Source organism: Schistocerca americana, chromosome X, assembly GCF_021461395.2.
Source record: "Schistocerca americana isolate TAMUIC-IGC-003095 chromosome X, iqSchAmer2.1, whole genome shotgun sequence".
NCBI classification, from domain to species: Eukaryota; Metazoa; Arthropoda; class Insecta; order Orthoptera; family Acrididae; genus Schistocerca; species Schistocerca americana.
In genome coordinates, this window is record NC_060130.1 from 906,050,827 (window position 1) to 906,071,002 (window position 20,176).

Consider the following 20,176-nt stretch of genomic DNA (forward strand, 5'->3'; position numbering starts at 1 on the left):
TTTGGTTTTCTTAAATAAAGATTATATCATTAGTTTTTTGGGCAATTTAGAATACTGCAATTCTCGTATTACTGCAAAATTAACCTTAGGTGCATGTTACTGTAGTCACTATTTTACGAGTAAGTAACCTATAGAAACTAAACCATCAAACTTTCTTTCTTTGTACCTGTGTGTTAGGAAACACACAAAGTTGTGTCCTTGCACTTAACTTAGTTCTTTTTTCTCTTCTTTTATTTCTTTATTGCCTTGCACTCTATTCTATTGCACAGCGTATTATTTTGTTGTTTTCTTATTCGCCTTTCCTACACTTATCATATGCCACTTCTAGATGATATTTTTTTGTTATTTTATAAGTACCGCTACTTATCATTCTGTGGCCCATATATGAAAAAAATTATTTTCATTTGTGACAAAATGTCTAATGGAGATAATTTTTGTGCTGTGCATATGTCTTAGATGTTCATTCTGTTGGCGTTTGTATGTCAAAGACTAGTTCAGGAAGCACATAAAACTGTAATTTTACAGAAATTAGCTTCAAATACGGGTACTTAGGACTTCTTACTTGTGTCCTGCTATAGACGGTGTAATAAACAGAAACGATAAGAGACAAAGGAAGAACGTCGCCTACTATGTACGACACACGTGATGTCATCTCAGTCACAGACATCCGCAGATCATGGTCCAATATATGAGCTTATAGTGTGTTTTTTTAATTGTAGAACTGAAACTGAGTTTCTCAAACTTAATTAGTGGAGACTGTGTGAAATTAAGAGGTTAATTCTAAATTGCGTGGGTCCGACAAAACTTGTGCTAACCCTGAATAAATTTGAAATGTGAGCAACTGCCTTATGACCACTTTCAACATATGGGCTTATCAGTACTTGTGAATCTCAAGTTCCTTGTCTCTAATTTCAATGTCATACTACAGTCTCATCTCCACCAAAACACAATAACTTATCAGTTTTATATGTGTAAGGCTGAATTGAGAGAAGAATTGAGACCTCTCAAAACACAAAACACCATTTTCCCCTTTGGTCGCCGGAATGCGATGTTTATAAGAATCTGTTTTGTTTCTTCCTGTTAAATTCGAACTAAGAAAATTACATGTTATGAATATGTTCCTTAAAATAATGGCTAACTCTACTAAGTGAGCACAAAAAGCCTTTTAATGCTGATAACTAGCAGCAGGAAACGAACACATAAAGATGTCTAAAAATATGTGCAAATGGTCTGATTCGTTTTTTCTTCTCTGTTTCCTGACTGATGAAATGTAATTGTAACGTTTCAGTAAACAAAAACTCTTGTCACATTGTGCTGCAGCTTCTTTGAAGTCAGAGTAATCTTCTACAGTCAATGGAATTATCCTTATTCGCAGCAATCCCTGTTTTCTTTTTTGCACACATGATTATAGTTCTTTCAACTGAGTAGATCTTAGCTACGAGTAATTGGCTGTACTACATCGATGCTAATTTACATCTAAAATGAATTAATTACCTCACTATTTGTTGTGTTGTAAAACACTTTTCATAGTTAAAATATTGTCTCTCGAGGCCTCTGCCATTTTTGATGTGTTCCTTCCATGTCTAACTAACTTTACGTTTTGTGAACTCAATTAATTTATCAAGATACTTTTAAAAAGATACATTCACCAAGCATAAAATTTACTGGTCAGTGCCAAAGTAAGTACATTGTGAAGATAAATATAAACTATTGTTTCCAAAACTTAATTCAATGAATAATTTTATTACAGTTTTTCTAATATTGCTGTGATAGGTTCGGATGAGATTGTAATGTTGTCATCAGCTCGAAGATTGGTTTGAATAGTAGACTGCTTCACTAGGCATGGTCTTGCTGGAGGTGGTATGCGTTGCCTTCCCCCCGACGTTCGAGCTGACTTTTCCACCAATTTATGTCGGACCTATAGTTTAACGTAGGCTCCAAACCACGGCTGAAACCGCAAACCCATCCCGAAAATAAACTTTCAATCTTTATGTTCATTTGATTGCACTTTTCGAAGTATATTTTGGAAAATAAATGACTTTACACGATCAAACCCAGATTATTTTTTCCTCTTCATCTACGGCGTATATCATAATAACAATTAATTTTCTGCATTCTTGGTCACTATGTTTAAAGTGCATTAATATCTGTCTGACTACGTCGTCACTTGTTGGTTAAAGGTAACGGATGAAAATTTGTCTTCTTTTTTCGAAAGGGGAAATTAGTATTAAGTAAGAAAGCATGTTCTAATGAGTATCTGGTGTGAAGTGTCCCCATACTTTTGTCCATGTCGGAAATGACACTTCCTTTTCCACTCCGCCTCATGAATGGAAGATGGATTATACAGTGTGAACGAAACTTACTTCACCTCCATTGTGTTCGTGGAGCAGTCTGCAGAACTTCACATTAGTAAGTGTGAAGCCACTTCCCATCGTCACAGACGCAGGAAGCACGTGCTCTCTACTGGACGTTTCCATTCAGCAAAATGGAAGCTGAATTCGTCACGCTAATAATCACCTATCCACAGTGGCTCTAATTCTTACACCTTAAAGCTGGTAACTCATTTAGTGATCGGTTTTTCCAAAAGGAAAATATTAATTTGTAACGAGTGGCAGGAAGTTAATGAAAACTAGCTATAGCTGTTTACGTAGACTCAAATACGTTCCGTAAGTAGCGAAAAGGTTTATCCAAATTGTTTTCTGTCCTTTACTAAATGGTAAAGTAAATTCCATCTGCAGAGTGCCATTGCGACAGTTTTCTTTCTCGCGCCTTTGTGATCGCATATTCACCTTAAGTAGTGGCTTACAGGCAATCTCTTATGAACTGGAAATTCATAATGCTTTTTAATCGTTTTGTATCGTTTCAATGTCTGTATGTAACTTTTCTCTCAGGCGCGTAAAAAGGAACAGAATTTTAATAAATTTTTTCGGAGAAATTGCTCCTGTGATAAATTAATTTTATACATTAGTTTAACGATCGTTGGATTCAACTATTTAACGGTTTTGCAGAGATGAAATTGGTGGAGTAATTTTAAACATTTTGTTTCAGCCGGCTGGTGTGGCCGAGCGGTTCTAGGCGCTTCAGTCTGGAACCGCACGACCGCTACGGTCGCAGGTTCGAATCCTGCCTCGGGCATGGATGTGTGTGATGTCCTTAGGTTAGTTAGGTTTAAGTAGTTCTAAGTTCTAGGGGACTGATGACCTCAGAAGTGAAGTCCCATAGTGCTCAGAGCCATTTGAACCACTTTGTTTCATGAGGAACTTAATATGTTTAGAGCGCACGTAAATTCTAAGTCTGCGAATGCACCTTGCTGGCAGCTGCATCATGTCAAGCTACGGGTCTCTTTGTTTGATTCCTCTGCGAGCCTCCACGTGTCGTGCGCAATCTCAAGTGATCTCACAGATGTTGTAGGACAAAGTCAAGCTGCCTTCAGTGTTTTAACGCGATGATTGGGAAAGAGCTGTTCGTAGATGCGTTGAACGATCCATAAATTAAGTTTCTGTAGCTGCATTAGTAACTTGTGTGCCTAGACGACTTAAACGTGACTGTAGAACAAGGACATTGGATATGCATGGTATTACAGTTCAAGAACAAAAAAAATATAATTCATACATACAGACATTTACGTACTTACAGGTCTAGTTTGACAAGGATGGAGATGAACCACCCCGACATTTGGCGAAGTAATTTAGAGAAACCACTGAAAACCAAAATCAGAACTGTTGGATTGGACGGACTACTACGCTAGTCTGTTACAAGATGTTAAAAACTTTGTTCTTTTTGTCTTTAGTTTACGATATTGTTTTGTTTACGCAGTCTTGCAAAGAAGCAATGTAAAAAGCTAGTGCTACTTTGCTGAATCATTCATTTGTGGTTAGAGTGGACTTGCGTACCTTAATTACGACACATGAATCATAAATATACATACGTTAAAGTCATTAATTAATTATAAACAGATTAACCGAACATCCATTAAATTATCAGTAAAATATAGTCGCAAAAAGTCTTTTGTATTCATATGTAACAAATTTATAAAATATTTCAGAAGTGTCATGAATCTTCCCAGAGTAGCAGATACAATACATTTACAGTCAGGGCATATACGATCGAATCTCTTTTTAACTACAAATTACTGCAAAGGCATAATGAGGAGTCAATGGATGTATATTTTTATTAACCGTCTTTCGTCTGTGATTCTAATCTCCTTCATCAATCGCTCGAACGTACTGATGTCGAACTAACAGTATGAAATTTTCGTTTAGGGGCATCCAGCCATATGCAATAAATAAATACAAGAATAATGCAACTTTTTTCAACCTGGTTTTGGATTACTATGGTTACAATTCCTCTGTTATAGTCATAGACGTGACCTACAAAAAAGTCGTTAAGCTTGAGTGTATCTCACAAAGTCAAGTTGCGCGAATAAACGACTGAGACACGTAACCGCTAATAGCTATGTCCCACTATTCTCCAGTTCCACAGAACTATCGAAACGACGTATGTAACGGTTCCTTCAAAAAAGTCACAGCTTATTTCTTTCTTCATTTTGAGTTAGAGGAACAAGTGGAGTGGTTATAATTCAACTGCATGTTGACCTAAAGAAAGATGATCATCTATCGAAAAAAGAAAGCAGCCATCAATATCATAATGCTGTAATTGATTTGTCCCTCTTCCTCTCGCATTCTTCTGGCATTTAAGAAGGCTTAATCAGCCAACTATTGAAACACCTACAGTTCAACACAGAAGTAAAATCACGTTAGAACTTATTTATTGGGCCAACCATGTTATACCTGAGCTGTGGAATTTATTCCGATACTGAAATTGCACTGCAATCGATATCGGAATCGTATGATTCTATCTTGAGTCCCCTGTAAAGACAAAGCAAAGCTCTGTGTTCTGACGCAGACGGGCCAGTCAGAACCAACCGACCGCCGTACCATCCTCTGACAATGGCATTATTCGGACGGATGCGGTATGGAGGAGCGTTGTGTCAGCACATATTTCTTCCAGAATTTCTGTGTGTGTGTGTGTGTGTGTGTGTGTGTGTGTGTGTGTGTGTGTGTTTTCCCCTTCGAGTCATACTTCTCATTCAAGTAGCTGCTCAGCTGGCATCAAGAGGCTGCGTGCGTCCTGTTCTCCACTTCTCCCACCGAGGAAAAATCCCTGGCAGAAGCAGGAATTAAACCCGGGTTCTCCGCGTAATAACCAGTCACTCTGACTACTGACCTACGGAATCAGTAAAGGACGCTTTGCGAAATCGGAATACGCAAGATAACACTCTCTCAAGAAATCAGAAAAGATGAAAACATTCACACATTCTGGGACAGAGACCGGCATGTTCTGGAATCATCACCAGGCTCCATAACTTGTGTCCCCCTTGACCCCACTACGATCAGTTCAGCTGGTGGTGATATGGTACATAAAAAATACATACATCCGCAAACAGGCCCAGAGGACCGCTCTAAGCCGACACCGAACGAAATGGACTCGCATTCGGGAGGACAACGGTTCAAAGCCACGTCCGGTCATCCAGATTTAGGTTTTCTGTGGCAAATGCCGGGATACTTCCTTTGATAGGGCGCGGCCTTTTTCCTTCCCCATCCTCAATCCAAGCTTGTGCTCCGTCTCTAATGGCCTCGATGTCGACGGAACGTTCAACCCAATCTTACTTCCTTCCTTCTTCGTACCCGACTGACCGCTGTGTCATCCTCTGCCGTGTGGTGTCATTCAGATGCGGTATGTACGAGCATGGTGTCTGCCTAGTGACTGCACATTGCTCTTCCTAGCGTTGTAGGCTTTACAAACCTTGAAGCCGCTACTTTCCATTCAGGTAGCTTGTCAGCTGACCTCACAAGGCTGATTTGACCCCTTTCCCGTCCTCCTACTAAGGAAAAATCCCTGGCAGTTCCGGGAATTTAGCCCACCTTCTTCGCATAGCAGTCAGACGCGCTGACCGCTTTGCTATGAAAGCGGTCTGATCCTGGTACATGCTGGCGTTTGTTTAATGCTAGATTACTAACCTCCCTCAAGTTTACGACTGCAGTTGTTATCAATTTGTGGTTCCCGCCATTTGTTAGTATAGAGTGCAAAACCGGACATTTTGTACTTATTTTGTATGTGACATACCGTTGGAGATCTTATACCTGAAATTAACTACCGCACGAACTATAAATTATGACTTCCTGCGAATAAAATATGGTGTTGTAAAATACGATAGTTTAGTAACAACGTAACATTTCCCCTCTTCAGTGTTCTAAGGTTAAAGTCATGCACGTATTCCTCTTTACCGGTTTCTTGCGCTAGAACTCACACGCGGATACTTGGTATCACGAAGCGTCCCTTACGAGTGACTCAAGATGGAATCTTACATCTCAGAAATCAATTAGAGTAAAATTTCAATAACAGAATAAATAACATAGCTGAATGTACGTGGCTGGCTCAGTTGTAAAGTGCCAAACTACAGATCCAAACCTCTCGGGTTCTATCCCCAGTCAGTCTTAGGATTTTTATCTGTCAAGTTGCTTCATGGCTCAGAGTCTATATTAAACTGTAAATGACTGGGTATATCAGTTCAAAGGTCAGAGGGAGGCAACAGCAATAGGGCCATGCCTAGGAAAGCAATGTGGATGGCAAATTTACCTTTTGTTTAGCTGAACTGAAAATCTATTTAGCATGGCACAAACTGACAACACCGTGTGATATTCCTTCGTTGATGGAACCAACAAATACTTCACAACTTGTTTTGTACCGTATATAGGTACAACTATTTCCGCAAGGTGAAGTCACAAGTACCACAAAATAACTCAAAATTTATCTGAAAAGAAAACCTGAAATTTTTGTGAAGGCTCCGAAACCCAAGGTCCTCGGCGGTACTTTTGGGGCAGCCACCACAAATCGTATAAAGCGTGGGTAGTGACCAGGATGTAGCTATGTCTGTTGGCCGAAAAATAATTAATGACAAGAATTGCGCCAGCTACAATGAAGAGATAACTTATCTTTATTTCTGACGAAACGTGTACCAGCAATACAAGTCCAAGTAATATCCAAGAGTATCCGTGTACTGAGCCTAGTCGAATACAATAGCAAATATCACACTGCAATGGCTCCGCTATAAACTCCACGAAAGGCTAGCGATAGACAATCGACGATAGACTGTCCGTCTCGGGGCCAGCGCTCCTCGTTATATGCAAAAGGCAGAGGGCGCTGCGGACCCGAGCTCAGCCATGGCGCGACCTCTTCCGTCGGCGGTAACGCCCTGAGACGCCGACGGCCCGACAGGAACTGTGGCCAGCGATGTCACGGTCAGGGCGCGCGTGCCCGAGTTGGTTGGGTCCGTGGATACAACAGAAATCTCTGATCAAGCACATTGATTCCCACTCATCCAGCACCAGATAATCGAGGAAATACTAAAAATGTACAGTTATACTCACGGAAGCATTTCTTAGTCACAAATCTAGAGACGTATGCCTCATATAGTCATTCAAATGGTTCAAATGGCTCTGAGCACTACGGGACTTAACAGCTATGGTCATCAGTCCCCTAGAACGACACAGAATTATGCCTCATTTAAGCATTATCCGATACGGAAGTACATCAGATATCGATTAATGTAAGAGTTACTAATATGCGCAGCACGTCGAATTCGTGTACGGGCCACAGAGTAGTGTGTACGAGATTGTGAATGTGGTGTAGTGTGGCAGGCATGGAGGAGCGGTGATCGCTGAGGGCGCGGCGATGCGGGAGCCGTGACTTCTACTACCACTGCCATGGCGGAGGAACCCGAGGTCATCCCACCGACATTCTTGCAGAAACTGCTGTTTTACACCACTGCGTTCTTCATCCTCCTCGGGACTTTCAGCCTCTTCGCCTTCCTCTTCCTCGTGCCTTTCGTGATCGATCCGGCCTTCACCACAATCTTCATGGAGTTCGACACGAACCCGGCGTGGTGTCAGACGGTCGACACGCTAAAGCAACAAGGTGTGTCCAACTGCACCTGGAGTTCGTGCCGCGAGGGCTGCACCAAGGAGGTGTACGAGTGCACGCAGATCCGGGTAAACTACAAACTGAGACCATCCGAAGAGGAAGAGGGAGGCGAGGAAAGGAAGGCCGAGGAGGACGGAGACGCGCGGGTGGAGCGCGCGCTGCGCGATTACGAGTACTTCGAGCCGCAGAAGGAGGAGGACGACGAGGCCGACTTCTCCGGCGACGAGGACCAGCCGCTCGAGCCGCGCACGGGGCTCATGGGCAACGACTCCGAGTGGTACTTCACCTTCGCCAAGCTGTTCCCCAACGTCAAGGGCTGCGGCTACCCGCCGATGCTCAACTGCACCATCTTCGTCGGACTGTACGAGACGCCCGGGACCAACTTCTCGTGCTACTACAGCAAGGTCGACCCCGGGCTCGTCATCAGCGACCTCGACATGCACCAGGTGTACATGAACCTGGTGTACGCCATGGCAATCCCCATACCTTCCTTCATAATATCCGTCATCTACCTGACGTTCGCTTACTTCGTCATCTACAACGAAGAGCCGGAGGAAGCGCTGGTGGACGGAGGTGGCGACGCGGACGTGGACGGCGAGGGCGGCACGGCGACGCCGCTGCCCCCGGCGCTGACGCCCGCCAGCGACGCCTTCCGGGAAGACCTGGCCAGCTTCGGCCACCAGCTCAAGGTCGCCATGGCCGACGAGCTCAGCCGCGAGAGCGTGCCCGACGTCGTCGCCAACTCCACATCCGTCCCCGGGTGAGTCTACACACTTCTACAACTTTTTGGGGGCCCTACGACGCCGTGTATTTTTCATCACTAATTATAGTATGTAAGGGTTATTAATCTTTTTTTGGTGAACTCAAATTATAAATCGCAGCTAATGACAGTTTTACTTGCACGGTCCAGTCGCATTGATGTGACCACCTGTTAGAAGTCTAAATAACCACCTTTTGCAGTGCGGACGTGCAGGAAGAGGGCTATGGAAGGTACTTAGTGGGATGTGGAGCCACGCCAACTCCAATGCCGTGGCCAGCTGCAGTATGGTTCACTGTTACGGATCCTTAACGCAAACAACCCAACTGAGGTAGTCCGACAGATTCTCACTTCGGTTTTAATCCGGAAAAGAGGCGGGGGGAGGGAGGGAGTGAGGCGTTTAGTGAGCAGGCCAGTAATCATGCTGGTGCTCTTTGAACCATGAACATATACTGTGACACTTTTCATTGTAATACAGTTAGATGCTACCTTGCTGAGGAATAACAAACTGCATACACATCTACATCTACGTGATTACTCTGCTATTCACAATAAAGTGCCTGGCAGAAGGTTCAATGAACTACCTTCATGCTGTCTCTCTACCGTTCCACTCTCGAACAGTACGCGGGGAAAACGAGCACTTAAATTCTTCTTTGCGGGCCCTGATTTCTTTTATTTTGTCGTGATGATCATTTCTCCCTACGTAGGTGGGTGCCAACAGAATGTTTTCGCAATCGGAGGAGAAAAGTGGTGATTGAAGTTTCATGAAAAGATCCCGTCGCAACGAAAAGTACCTTTGTTTTAATGATTGCCACTCCAGTTCACGTATCATGTCTGTGACACTGTTGTTGTTGTTGTTGTTGTTGTTGTGGTCTTCAGTCCTGAGACTCGTTTGATGCAGCTCTCCACGCTACTCTATCCTGTGCAAGCTTCTTCATCTCACAGTACCTACCGTAGCCTACATCCTTCTGAATCTGCTTAGTGTATTCATCTCTTGGTCTCCCTGTACGACTTTTACCCTCCACGCCGCCCTCCAGTACTAAATTGGTGATCCCTTGCTGCCTCAGAACATGTCCTACCAAGCGATCCCTTCTTCTAGTCAAGTTCTGCCACAAACTCCTCTTCTCCCCAGTTCAATACCTCCTCATTAGTTATGTGATCTACCCATCTAATCTTCGGCATTCTTCTGTAGCACCACATTTCGAAAGCTTCTATTCTCTTCTTGTCTAAACTATTTATCGTCCATGTTTCACTTCCGTACATGGCTACACTCCATACAAATACTTTCAGAAAGGACTTCCTGACACTTAAATCTAGACTCGATGTTAACAAATTTCTCTTCTTCAGAAACGCTTTCCTTGCCATTGCCAGTCTACATTTTATATCCTCTCTACTTCGATCATCATCAGTTATTTTGCTCCTCACTACTCCTTTACTACTTTAAGTGTCTCATTTCCTAATCTAATTCCCTCAGCGTCACCCGACTTAATTAGACTACATTCCATTATCCTCGTTTTGTTTTTGTTGATGTTCATCTTATACCCTCCTTTCAAGACACTGTCCATTCCGTTCAACTCGTTCAACTGTTCTTCCAAGTCCTTTGCTGTCTCTGACAGAATTACAATGTCATCGGCGAACCTCAACGTTTTTATTTCTTCTCCATGGATTTTAATACCTACTCCAAACTTTTCTTTTCTTTCCTTTACTGCTTGCCTGATATACAGATTGAATAACATCGGAGAGAGGCTACAACCCTATCTCACTCCCTTCCCAACGACTGCTTCCCTTTCATGTCCCTCGACTCTTATAACTGCCTTCTGGTTTCTGTACAAATTGTAAATAGCTTTTCGCTCCCTGTATTTTGCCCCTGCTACCTTCAGAATTTGAAAGAGAGTATTCCAGTCAACATTGTCAAAAGCTTTCCCTAAGTCTGCAAATGCTAGGAACGTCGGTTTGCCTTTCCTTAGTCTATTTTCTGAGATACGTCGTAGCGTCAGTATTGCCTCACGTGATCCAACATTTCTACGGTATCCAAACTGATTTTCCCCGAGGTCGGCTTCTACCAGTTTTTCTATTCGTCTGTAAAGAAGTCGCGTTAATATTTTGCAGCTGTGACTTATTAAACTGATAGTTTGGTAATTTTCACATCTGTCAACACCTGCTTTCATTGGGATTGGAATTATTATATTCTTCTTGAAGTCTAAGGGAATTTCGCCTGTCTCATACATCTTGCTCACCAGATGGTAGAGTTTTGTCAGGACTGGCTCTCCCAAGGCTGTCAGTAGTTCTAATGGAATGTTGTCTACTCCCTGGGGCTTGTTTCGACTTAGGTCTTTCAGTGCTCTGTCAAACTCCTCACGCAGTATCACATCTCCCATTTCATCTTCATCTACATCCTCTTCCATTTCCATAATATCGTCCTCAAGAACATCACCCCTGTATAGACCCTCTATATACTCCTTCCACCTGTTAGAAGTCGAAATAACCACCTTTTGCAGTGCGGACGTGCAAGAAGAGGGTTATGGAAGGTACTTAGTGGGATGTGGAGCCACGCCAGCCGTGACCAGCTGCAGTAAGGTTCATTGTTAAGAATCCTTAACGCAAACAGCCCAATTGAGGCAGTCTGACAGATTCTCACTTGGGTTTTAATCCGGAAAAGGGGACGGGGGAGGGAGGTGGTGGTGGTGGTTAGTGTTTAACGTCCCGTCGACAACGAGGTCATTAGAGACGGAGCGCAAGCTCGGGTTAGGGAAGGATTGGGAAGGAAATCGGCCGTGCCATTTCAAAGGAACCATCTCGGCATTCGCCTGAGACGATTTAGGGAAATCACGGAAAACCTAAATCAGGATGGCCGGAGACGGGATTGAACCGTCGTCCTCCCGAATGCGAGTCCAGTGTGCTAACCACTGCGCCACCTCGCTCGGTCAGGGGGGAGGGAGGGGGGAGGCATTTGGTGAGCAGGCCAGTAATCATGCTGGTGCTCTTTGAACCATGAACATATACTTTGAGACCGGCCGGTGTGGCCGAGCGGTTCTGGGCGCTTCACTCTGGAACCGCGCGACCGCTACGGTCGCAGGTTCGAATCCTGCATCGGGTATGGATGTGTGTGATGTCCTTAGGTTAGTTAGGTTTAAGTAGTTCTAAGTTCTAGGGGACTTATGACCTCAGAAGTGGAGTCCTATAGTGCTCAGAGCCATTTGAACCAATATACTGTGAGTTGTGTGACAAGTTTCATTGTCCTACAGGTAGATGCCATCTTGCTGAGGAATATCAAACTGCATATACATCTACATCCACGTGATTACTCTGCTACTCACAACAAAGTACCTGGCAGAGGGTTCAATGAACTACCTTCATGCTGTCTCTCTACCGTTCCACTCTCGAACGGTACTCGGGAAAAACCAGCACTTAAATTGTTGTGTGCAAGCCCTGATTTCTCTTATTTTATCGTGATGATCATTTCTCTCTACGTAGGTGGGTGCCAACAGAATATTTTCGCGATTGAAGGAGAAAACTGGTGATTGAAATTTAATGAGAAGATCTCGTTGCAACGAAAATCACCTTTGTTTTAATGATTGCCACTCCAATTCACGTATCATGTCTGTGACACTATCTCCCCTTTTTTGCGATAATACAAAACGAGCTGCCCTTCTTCGTACTTTTCCGATGTCATCCGTCACTCCTACCTAATGCGGATCCCACAAAAATGGCTCTGAGCACTATGGGACTCAATATCTGACGTCATGAGTCCCCTAGAACTTAGATCTACTTAAATCTAACTAACCTAACGACATCACACACATCCATGCCCGAGGCAGGATTCGAACCTGCGGCCGCAGCGGTCACGCTGTTCCAGACTGAAGCGCCTAAAACCCCTCGGCGACACTGGCCGGCGCGGATCCCACACTGCACAGCAGTACTCCAGAATAGGGCGGACAAGTGTGGTGTAAGCAGTCTCTTTGGTAGACCTGTTGCACCTTCTAAGTGTTCAGCCAATGAATCGCAGTCTTTGGTTTGCTCTACCCACAGTATTATCTATGTGCTCGATCGAATTTAGGTTATTTGTAATTGGAATCCATAAGTATTTAGCTGAATTAACAGCCCTCAGATTTGTGTGAGTTATCGCGTAAATAAAATGTAGCTGATTTTTTTTTTTTTTTTTTTGGTACTCATGTGAATAACTTCACACTTTTCTTTATTCAGGGTCAATTGCCACTTTTCGCACCATGCAGATATCTAATCTAAATCATTTTGCAAGTAGTTTTGATCATCTGATGACTTTACAAGACGGTAAATGACAGCATCATCTGGAAACAATCTAACACAGCTACTCAGATAGTCTCCTATGTCGTTAACATAGATCAGGAATAATAGAGGGCCTATAACGCTTCTTTGGGGAACGCCGGATATTACCTGTTTTACTCGATGACTTCCCGTCTATTACTACGAACTGTGACCTTTCGGACAGGGGTGAACATTCTCCTCAAGGATAGATACATACTTGTGTTGATCCATTGCGCCTTCCAGAATGACGAGTTCATCCAGGAAATGCCACGAAAACATTCCCCAGATCATAACGCCCCTTCCGATGACTGTTGCGTGACTGTACATGCCAGAGACCATCTTTTCAATGGAGCATAGAACGTGATTCATCTAAAAAGTCGACCTGGCGTCATTCTGTGGATGTCCTGTTGCGGTATTGGCATGTGTAAATTCCAGTGTTCGCCGCCATAGACTACAGTCAGCAAGGGTGCATCAACCAGGCGGGTAGCATTCGTCTCACGCTAGGTGAGGAGAGCCCTACGTCATAGTGACGTAGGCACGCGTCATCATGAGTTTCACGAGTTGTCCTATCGGCTGTTGTGTGCATTCTGTATATATCGACTGTTGCGTGCGTCTTGAATCTGCATTGTTATTTGTTTATGTGCTTTCATTGTCCTATTGTCCGGTGTTGCTAGCGTGTGCGTCGTTCTGAATATGTTCTCTAACGGTGATGAGAGAACTTTCGAGCAGATCCATGAAGATAGTCTGAAAGATTTCCCTATCTTTCTTAGTTGATTTACAACACGAAGGCAAAATTACATGGAACTAGATGGTTTAATGTTTCTAGCAACATTCGGAATTATCTTCAGAACCACTTAAGTTTCTCAGTTTAACGTTTCCGCCCACATGAGTTATGTACAATTCATTGGATTTTATAAAAATACGAAACACTTTAATTTCTTCCTATTTCACGTTTTTATACACGTGATTTATTCAATATTAATCGGATTGAAAACGTGACTAGACACTTTTTTAACTTTCGTTATGGTTATGATTCCTTCATACAGATATTCGTTACGTTCACGAAACACACAATAACACCCTACATTCTTTGGATTACAGCTTAATAATTAATTACTTCACTTTTCTGTCCAGACGATTTATGCACGATTCATCGGATTTAAAAAGAATGACAAGCTTTTTTCGCTTTCGTTATGGCTCCTTCGCTCAGACATTAATTATGTTCATGAAATACACAATAACGTCGCAGACTGTTGGGATTACATTTAACAATTCATTCAGCTGGGATGAGCATATCACACAACTCCTGCCACTTCGTTTGTACACATGTATTTACATTTAGCTTTGACGTTATCGGTACAACTGCAAAGATCGATATCCGTACTCATTTGGTCGATTTAGGTTATTTACGTCACGATGACGTAGCGTTACGTCATTACGACGTAGGGTCTAAGGGTGCATCAACCAGGCGCCTGCTACTCAGGTCCATATGAAGCAACGTTCTCCGAACAGTCGTTGAGGAAACATTGTTAGTAGCCCCTTCGTTCATCAGGATGGTGAGATCCTTAACAGCTGCTTGTCTATTCGCCTGTGCACATCTCCTAGCCATCGTTGACCCCTGACATATATTGCCCGTGGTGAACCACAGTTGTTCAGTGCCATTTTTCCATGCGCGGCGTACTTTAAACACTACGGCACGCGATCAGTTCACATACTTAGCCGTTTCGGAAATGCTTACACCGTTGGCCCAAAAGCCAATGATCATGCCCTAATGGACATCAGATAAATTGTTCCGTTTACGCATTACGACAACGACTGCGTTTTTTTCCTCGTCCCTCCTACACGTTTTATATTCCCCCAGCTGTTAGTGGCGCTGTCTGCCGTCTGTGACTGGTTATTGCACGTTGACATCGAACTTAGGTGGCGATCATATTAATGTGACTAAACAGTGTAAAAGAGATGCTGTCAAATCTCGTTGTGTACTCTTTCCCGGTACTTTTAAAGTAGTGTGTCTAAAGACGCTTGCTGGTGAAATTCACGCCGGCTGATTTGAGCGAGGAATTAAAATGGCAGAAATGGTTAACTCAGTCACAACATAGTGGGAAATGGGGAAAAGTTAGGATATTCAGAGTGATTGCGTGATGATGTTAAAAACTTTCATGGATGATGCATATGGGTAGATGTATGAACTGTAGGTACCTGACCCTGGTTCGGAAACGACCGAGTGGAAAGATATAAGCGAAAATCGTTCTGATACCTCTGACACTGGAATACAGGGTATGTCGCTTAGATCCGGACAAATGAAACTCTTTTTATAAAACATATTTATTAAAATGAAATATAAATGATAATGAAAATTCTTTTACATATAAGTAGTGGTATCTTTCACGAGTAACATTACTCGGACTGATGACCTCAGATGTTAAGTCCCATAGTGCTCAGAGCCATAACATTACTCGATGCAACGCACTTCAGCCGCAATGACTGCCTCCAATCTTGTCCTGAAGCGATCGCACGCACTCTTCAGAACAGCGCTGTCCATATTCGCGAAGCCGGCCGAAGTGGCCGTGCGGTTAAAGGCGCTGCAGTCTGGAACCGCAAGACAGCTACGGTCGCAGGCTCGGGCATGGATGTTTGTGATGTCCTTAGGTTAGTTAGGTTTAAATAGTTCTAAGTTCTAGGGGACTAATGACCTCAGCAGTTGAGTCCCATAGTGCTCAGAGCCATTTGAACCATATTCGCGAATGCTACTTCGATAGCGGTGCGTAGAAATGTGACATTAGGGTGCCTCGTCTTATTGGTAACGCATTGCACTACGCTGCAAACATAGTCATCGACGGGGTTCAAATCCAGGCAATTCGCGGCCAGAACTCCTTTGACCAGAACATGTCAACGTTATCCGAGAGCCAGTTTTGTACTAAATGGATCGTATGACGTCCTCCTCTACCATCTCACGCACTCTTCGCTCGCTTCCATGCAATACTGACGCCATTTTCCTCAGAGACTGTTCCGGGTTCTCCCAAATCAGCGCTGAGCCTTTCGATGGCTGCCTCAGTTTGTGACACGCGTTTCCTCGAATGAGGTTTCCTCGCCGGGTTAGCGGAACGTTCCCCAGACTTCTCCGAAACATTACACTTGACCACAATATCGTAAACAGTTGATCTCGGGCACCCGAAGACTCGAACTATTTCAGTGGACGAACGACCAGCGCTAGAACTTCCGATAATCGCGGCTCTGCAGCTGTACTCCGCACTTGTCCGTCATTTTCAGGTCTGACTGTTTACTAGATGCCTATGGCTTTCAAGAACACCAGTTGCGACCTCCGGCGGAACTACGATATGGCGGGAAATTGAAATTTGTCCGGATTTAAGCTCCGCACCCTGTACATATAGCAGTACTCTTGTTTCTAAGAGTGAGGGGTACGTAACTTTCGGAATTGGTAGTGTGGATCAAAAGAAGAAAGAAATGTGTGGTAAACATGTTCTCTGAAACACATATCTTAAAAGTTGTTGGCACTTGTTGAGTACAACAGATTAACAGCAGCGAAGGTGAACAAGTGCTCACAGCCCTTAATGTATGCATTTTAGAGTCAATATCTGCTGGACGTTGTAACTTACGGTCAACAACACCTCCTACAAATACGGAAACCAAAGAGCTTGCAGTAGAAGAGATGTGTTTCGCAGAATCGAGGTCGAACAAATGCTCATAGCTCCTAAAGTTTGTATTTTAGAGCCTGTGTCTACTACACATTTTATTTATTGTTTTGGTCCATACAGCCACCTCCGAAAGTTTCCTACTCTACAATCTTAGCAACAACTATACATTTTGACTCGTTCGTTTCTCGACAAGGGTCCCTTACCTCAGAGTGATACATTTACCCTTCTTCATCATCCCTAAAAGCTTGTAATATTATCACGGAATCACTCTGTATATGAAGAGTGAAAATTGAAAACGTTCTACGTGACATTTTTTTCACAAAATGCGTTTTTAGTGGTATTATGATCTCGGTACTCTGTTGCATGTCCCAAGCCTTGATCTAGGTGTCAAATCATGGAGAAACTGTTTAAAACATGCGTTGGTAAATGCCGCATGGTCTTTGTGCCAGGTAGTGCTTCTCTCTGGAAGTCCAAAATTTGAAGATATGAGAAATGGTTTTTGTTGATTACAGTTCTACTAGTTAAAAACCTACTGCTCTATTTCTGTACTCGTATTATTACAAATAAAACATAGTGTCTCAGCTTCACTGGCTCTTTGAACAAAATCTTTCTTATTGCCACTTACACCCGGTCGGTTCCCTGGCATGGCGTTTAGGACGTTCTTAATAAAATATTTATTTTCTAATTCCCCCCATGAACCATGGACCTTGCCGTTGGTAGGGAGGCTTGCGTGTCTCAGCGATACAGATAGCCGTACCGTAGGTGCAACCACAACGGAGGGGTATCTGTTAAGAGGCCAGACAAACGTGTGATTCCTGAAGAGGGGCAGCAGCCTTTTCAGTAGTTGCAGGGGCAACAGTCTGGATGATTGACTGACCTGGCCTTGTAACACTAACCAAAACGGCCTTGCTGTGCTGATACTGCGAACGGCTGAAAGCAAGGGGAATCTACAGCCGTAATTTTTCCCTAGGGCATGCAGCTTTCCTGATGGTTAAATGATGATGGCGTCCTCCTGGGTAAAATATTCCGGAGGTAAAATAGTCCCCCATTCGGATCTCCGGGCGGGGACTACTCAAGAGGATGTCATTATCAGGAGAAAGAAAACTGGCGTTCTACGGATCGGAGAGTGGAATGTCAGATCCCTTAATCGGGCAGGTAGGTTAGAAAATTTAAAAACGGAAATGGATAGGTTAAAGTTAGATATAGTGGGAAGTAGTGAAGTTCGGTGGCAGGAGGAACAAGACTTCTGGTCAGGCGACTACAGGGTTATAAACACAAAATCAAATAGGGGTAATGCAAGAGTAGGTTTAATAATGAATATGAAAATAGGAATGCGGGTAAGCTACTACAAACACCATAGTGAACGCATTATTGTGGCCAAGGTAGATACAAAGCCCACGCCTACGACAGTAGTACAAGTTTATATGCCGACTAGCTCTGCAGATGATGAAGAAATTGAAGAAATGTATGATGAAATAAAAGAAATAATTCAGATGGTGAAGGGAGACGAAAATTTAATAGTCATGGGTGACTGGAATTCGTCAGTAGGAAAAGGGAGAGAAGGAAACGTAGTAGGTGAATATGGATTGGGGCTAAGAAATGGAAGAGGAAGCCGCCTGGTAGAATTATGCACAGAGCATAACTTAATCATAGCTAACAATTGGTTCAAGAATCATGAAAGAAGGCTGTATACATGGAAGAAGCCTGGAGATACTGGAAGGTATCAGATAGATTATATAATGGTAAGACAGAGATTTAGGAACCAGGTTTTAAATTGTAAGACATTTCCAGGGGCAGATGTGGACTCTGACCACAATCTGTTGGTTATGAACTGTAGATTAAAACTGAAGAAACTACAAAAAGGTGGTAATTTAAGGAGATGGGACCTGTATAAACTGACTAAACCAGAGGTTGTACGGAGTTTCAGGGAGAGCATAAGGGAACAATTGACAAAAATGGGGGAAAGAAAGACAGTAGAAGAAGAATGGGTAGCTTTGAGGGATGAAGTAGTGAAGGCAGCAGAGGATCAAGTAGGTAAAAAGACGAGGGCTAGTAGAAATCCTTGGGTAACAGAAGAAATATTGAATTTAATTGATGAAAGGAGAAAATATAAAAATGCAGTAAATGAAGCAGGCAAAAAGGAATACAAACGTCTCAAAAATGAGATCGACAGGAAGTGCAAAATGGCTAAGCAGGGATGGCTTGAGGACAAATGTAAGGATGTTGAGGCTTATCTCACTAGGGATAAGATAGATACTGCCTACAGGAAAATTAAAGAGACCTTTGGAGAAAAGAGAACGACTTGTATGAATATCAAGAGCTCAGATGGAAACCCAGTTGTAAGCAAAGAAGGGAAAGCAGAAAGGTGGAAAGAGTATACAGAGGGTCTATACAAGGGCGATGTACTTGAGGACAATATTATGGAAATGGAAGAGGATGTAGATGAAGATGAAATGGGAGATATGATACTGCGTGTAGAGTTTGACAGAGCACTGAAAGACCTGAGTCGAAACAAGGCCCCGGGAGTAAACAACATTCCATTAGAACTACTGACAGCCTTGGGAGAGCCAGTAGTGACAAAACTCTACCATCTGGTGAGCAAGATGTATGAGACAGGCGAAATTCCCTTAGACTTCAAGAAGAATATAATAATTCCAATCCCAAAGAAAGCAGGTGTTGACAGATGTGAAAATTACCAAACTATCAATTTAATAAGTCACGGCTGCAAAATACTAACGCGAATTCTTTACAGACGAATGGAAAAACTAGTAGAAGCCGACCTCTGGGAAGATCAGTTTGGATTCCGTAGAAATATCAGAATACGTGAGGCAATACTGACCCTACGACTTATCTTAGAAGCTAGATTAAGGAAAGGCAAACCTACGTTTCTAGCATTTGTAGACTTAGAGAAAGCTTTTGACAATGTTGACTGGAATACTCCCTTTCAAATTCTGAAGGTGGCAGGGGTAAAATACAGGGAGCGAAAAGCTATTTACAATTTGTACAGAAACCAGATGGCAGTTATAAGAGTCGAGGGACATCAAAGGGTTCAAATGGTTCAAATGGCTCTGAGCACTATGGGACTTAACATCTGTGGTCATCAGTCCCCTAGAACTTAGAACTACTTAAACCTAACTAACCTAAGGACATAACACAACACCCAGTCATCACGAGGCAGAGAAAATCCCTGACCCCGCGGGAATCGAACCCGGGAACCCGGGCGCGGGAAGCGAGAACGCTACCACACGACCACGAGCTGCGGACGACATCAAAGGGAAGCAGCGGTTGGGAAGTGAGTGAGACAGGGTTGTAGCCTCTCCCCGATGTTATTCAATCTGTATATTGAGCAAGCAGTGAAGGAATCAAAAGAAAAATTCGGAGTAGGTATTAAAATCCATGGAGAAGAAATTAAAACTTTGAGGTTCGCCGATGACATTGTAATTCTGTCAGAGACAGCAAAGGACTTGGAAGAGGAGCTGAACGGAATTGACAGTGT

The 20,176-nt window shown here is 43.2% G+C and overlaps 1 protein-coding gene across 10 annotated transcripts in view; it reads left to right on the top strand.

The window, feature by feature from the left end:
- LOC124556579 (protein tipE) overlaps window positions 1-20,176 on the top strand; it is a 223,047-nt gene that overhangs the window by 1,605 nt on the left and 201,266 nt on the right. For 6 of the 10 annotated variants that reach the window (XR_006968624.1, XM_047130537.1, XM_047130545.1 and 3 more), the window contains exon 2: window positions 7,701-8,743. Coding sequence is in view for 9 of the 10 variants with exons in the window: in XM_047130537.1 (XP_046986493.1) it covers window positions 7,767-8,743 (977 nt within the window). In the remaining variant the exon portion in view is untranslated. Of the gene's footprint in view, window positions 1-7,692; window positions 8,744-20,176 lie in introns of all 10 variants that reach the window. The other 4 variants (XM_047130542.1, XM_047130539.1, XM_047130544.1 and 1 more) reach the window with 1 other exon arrangement.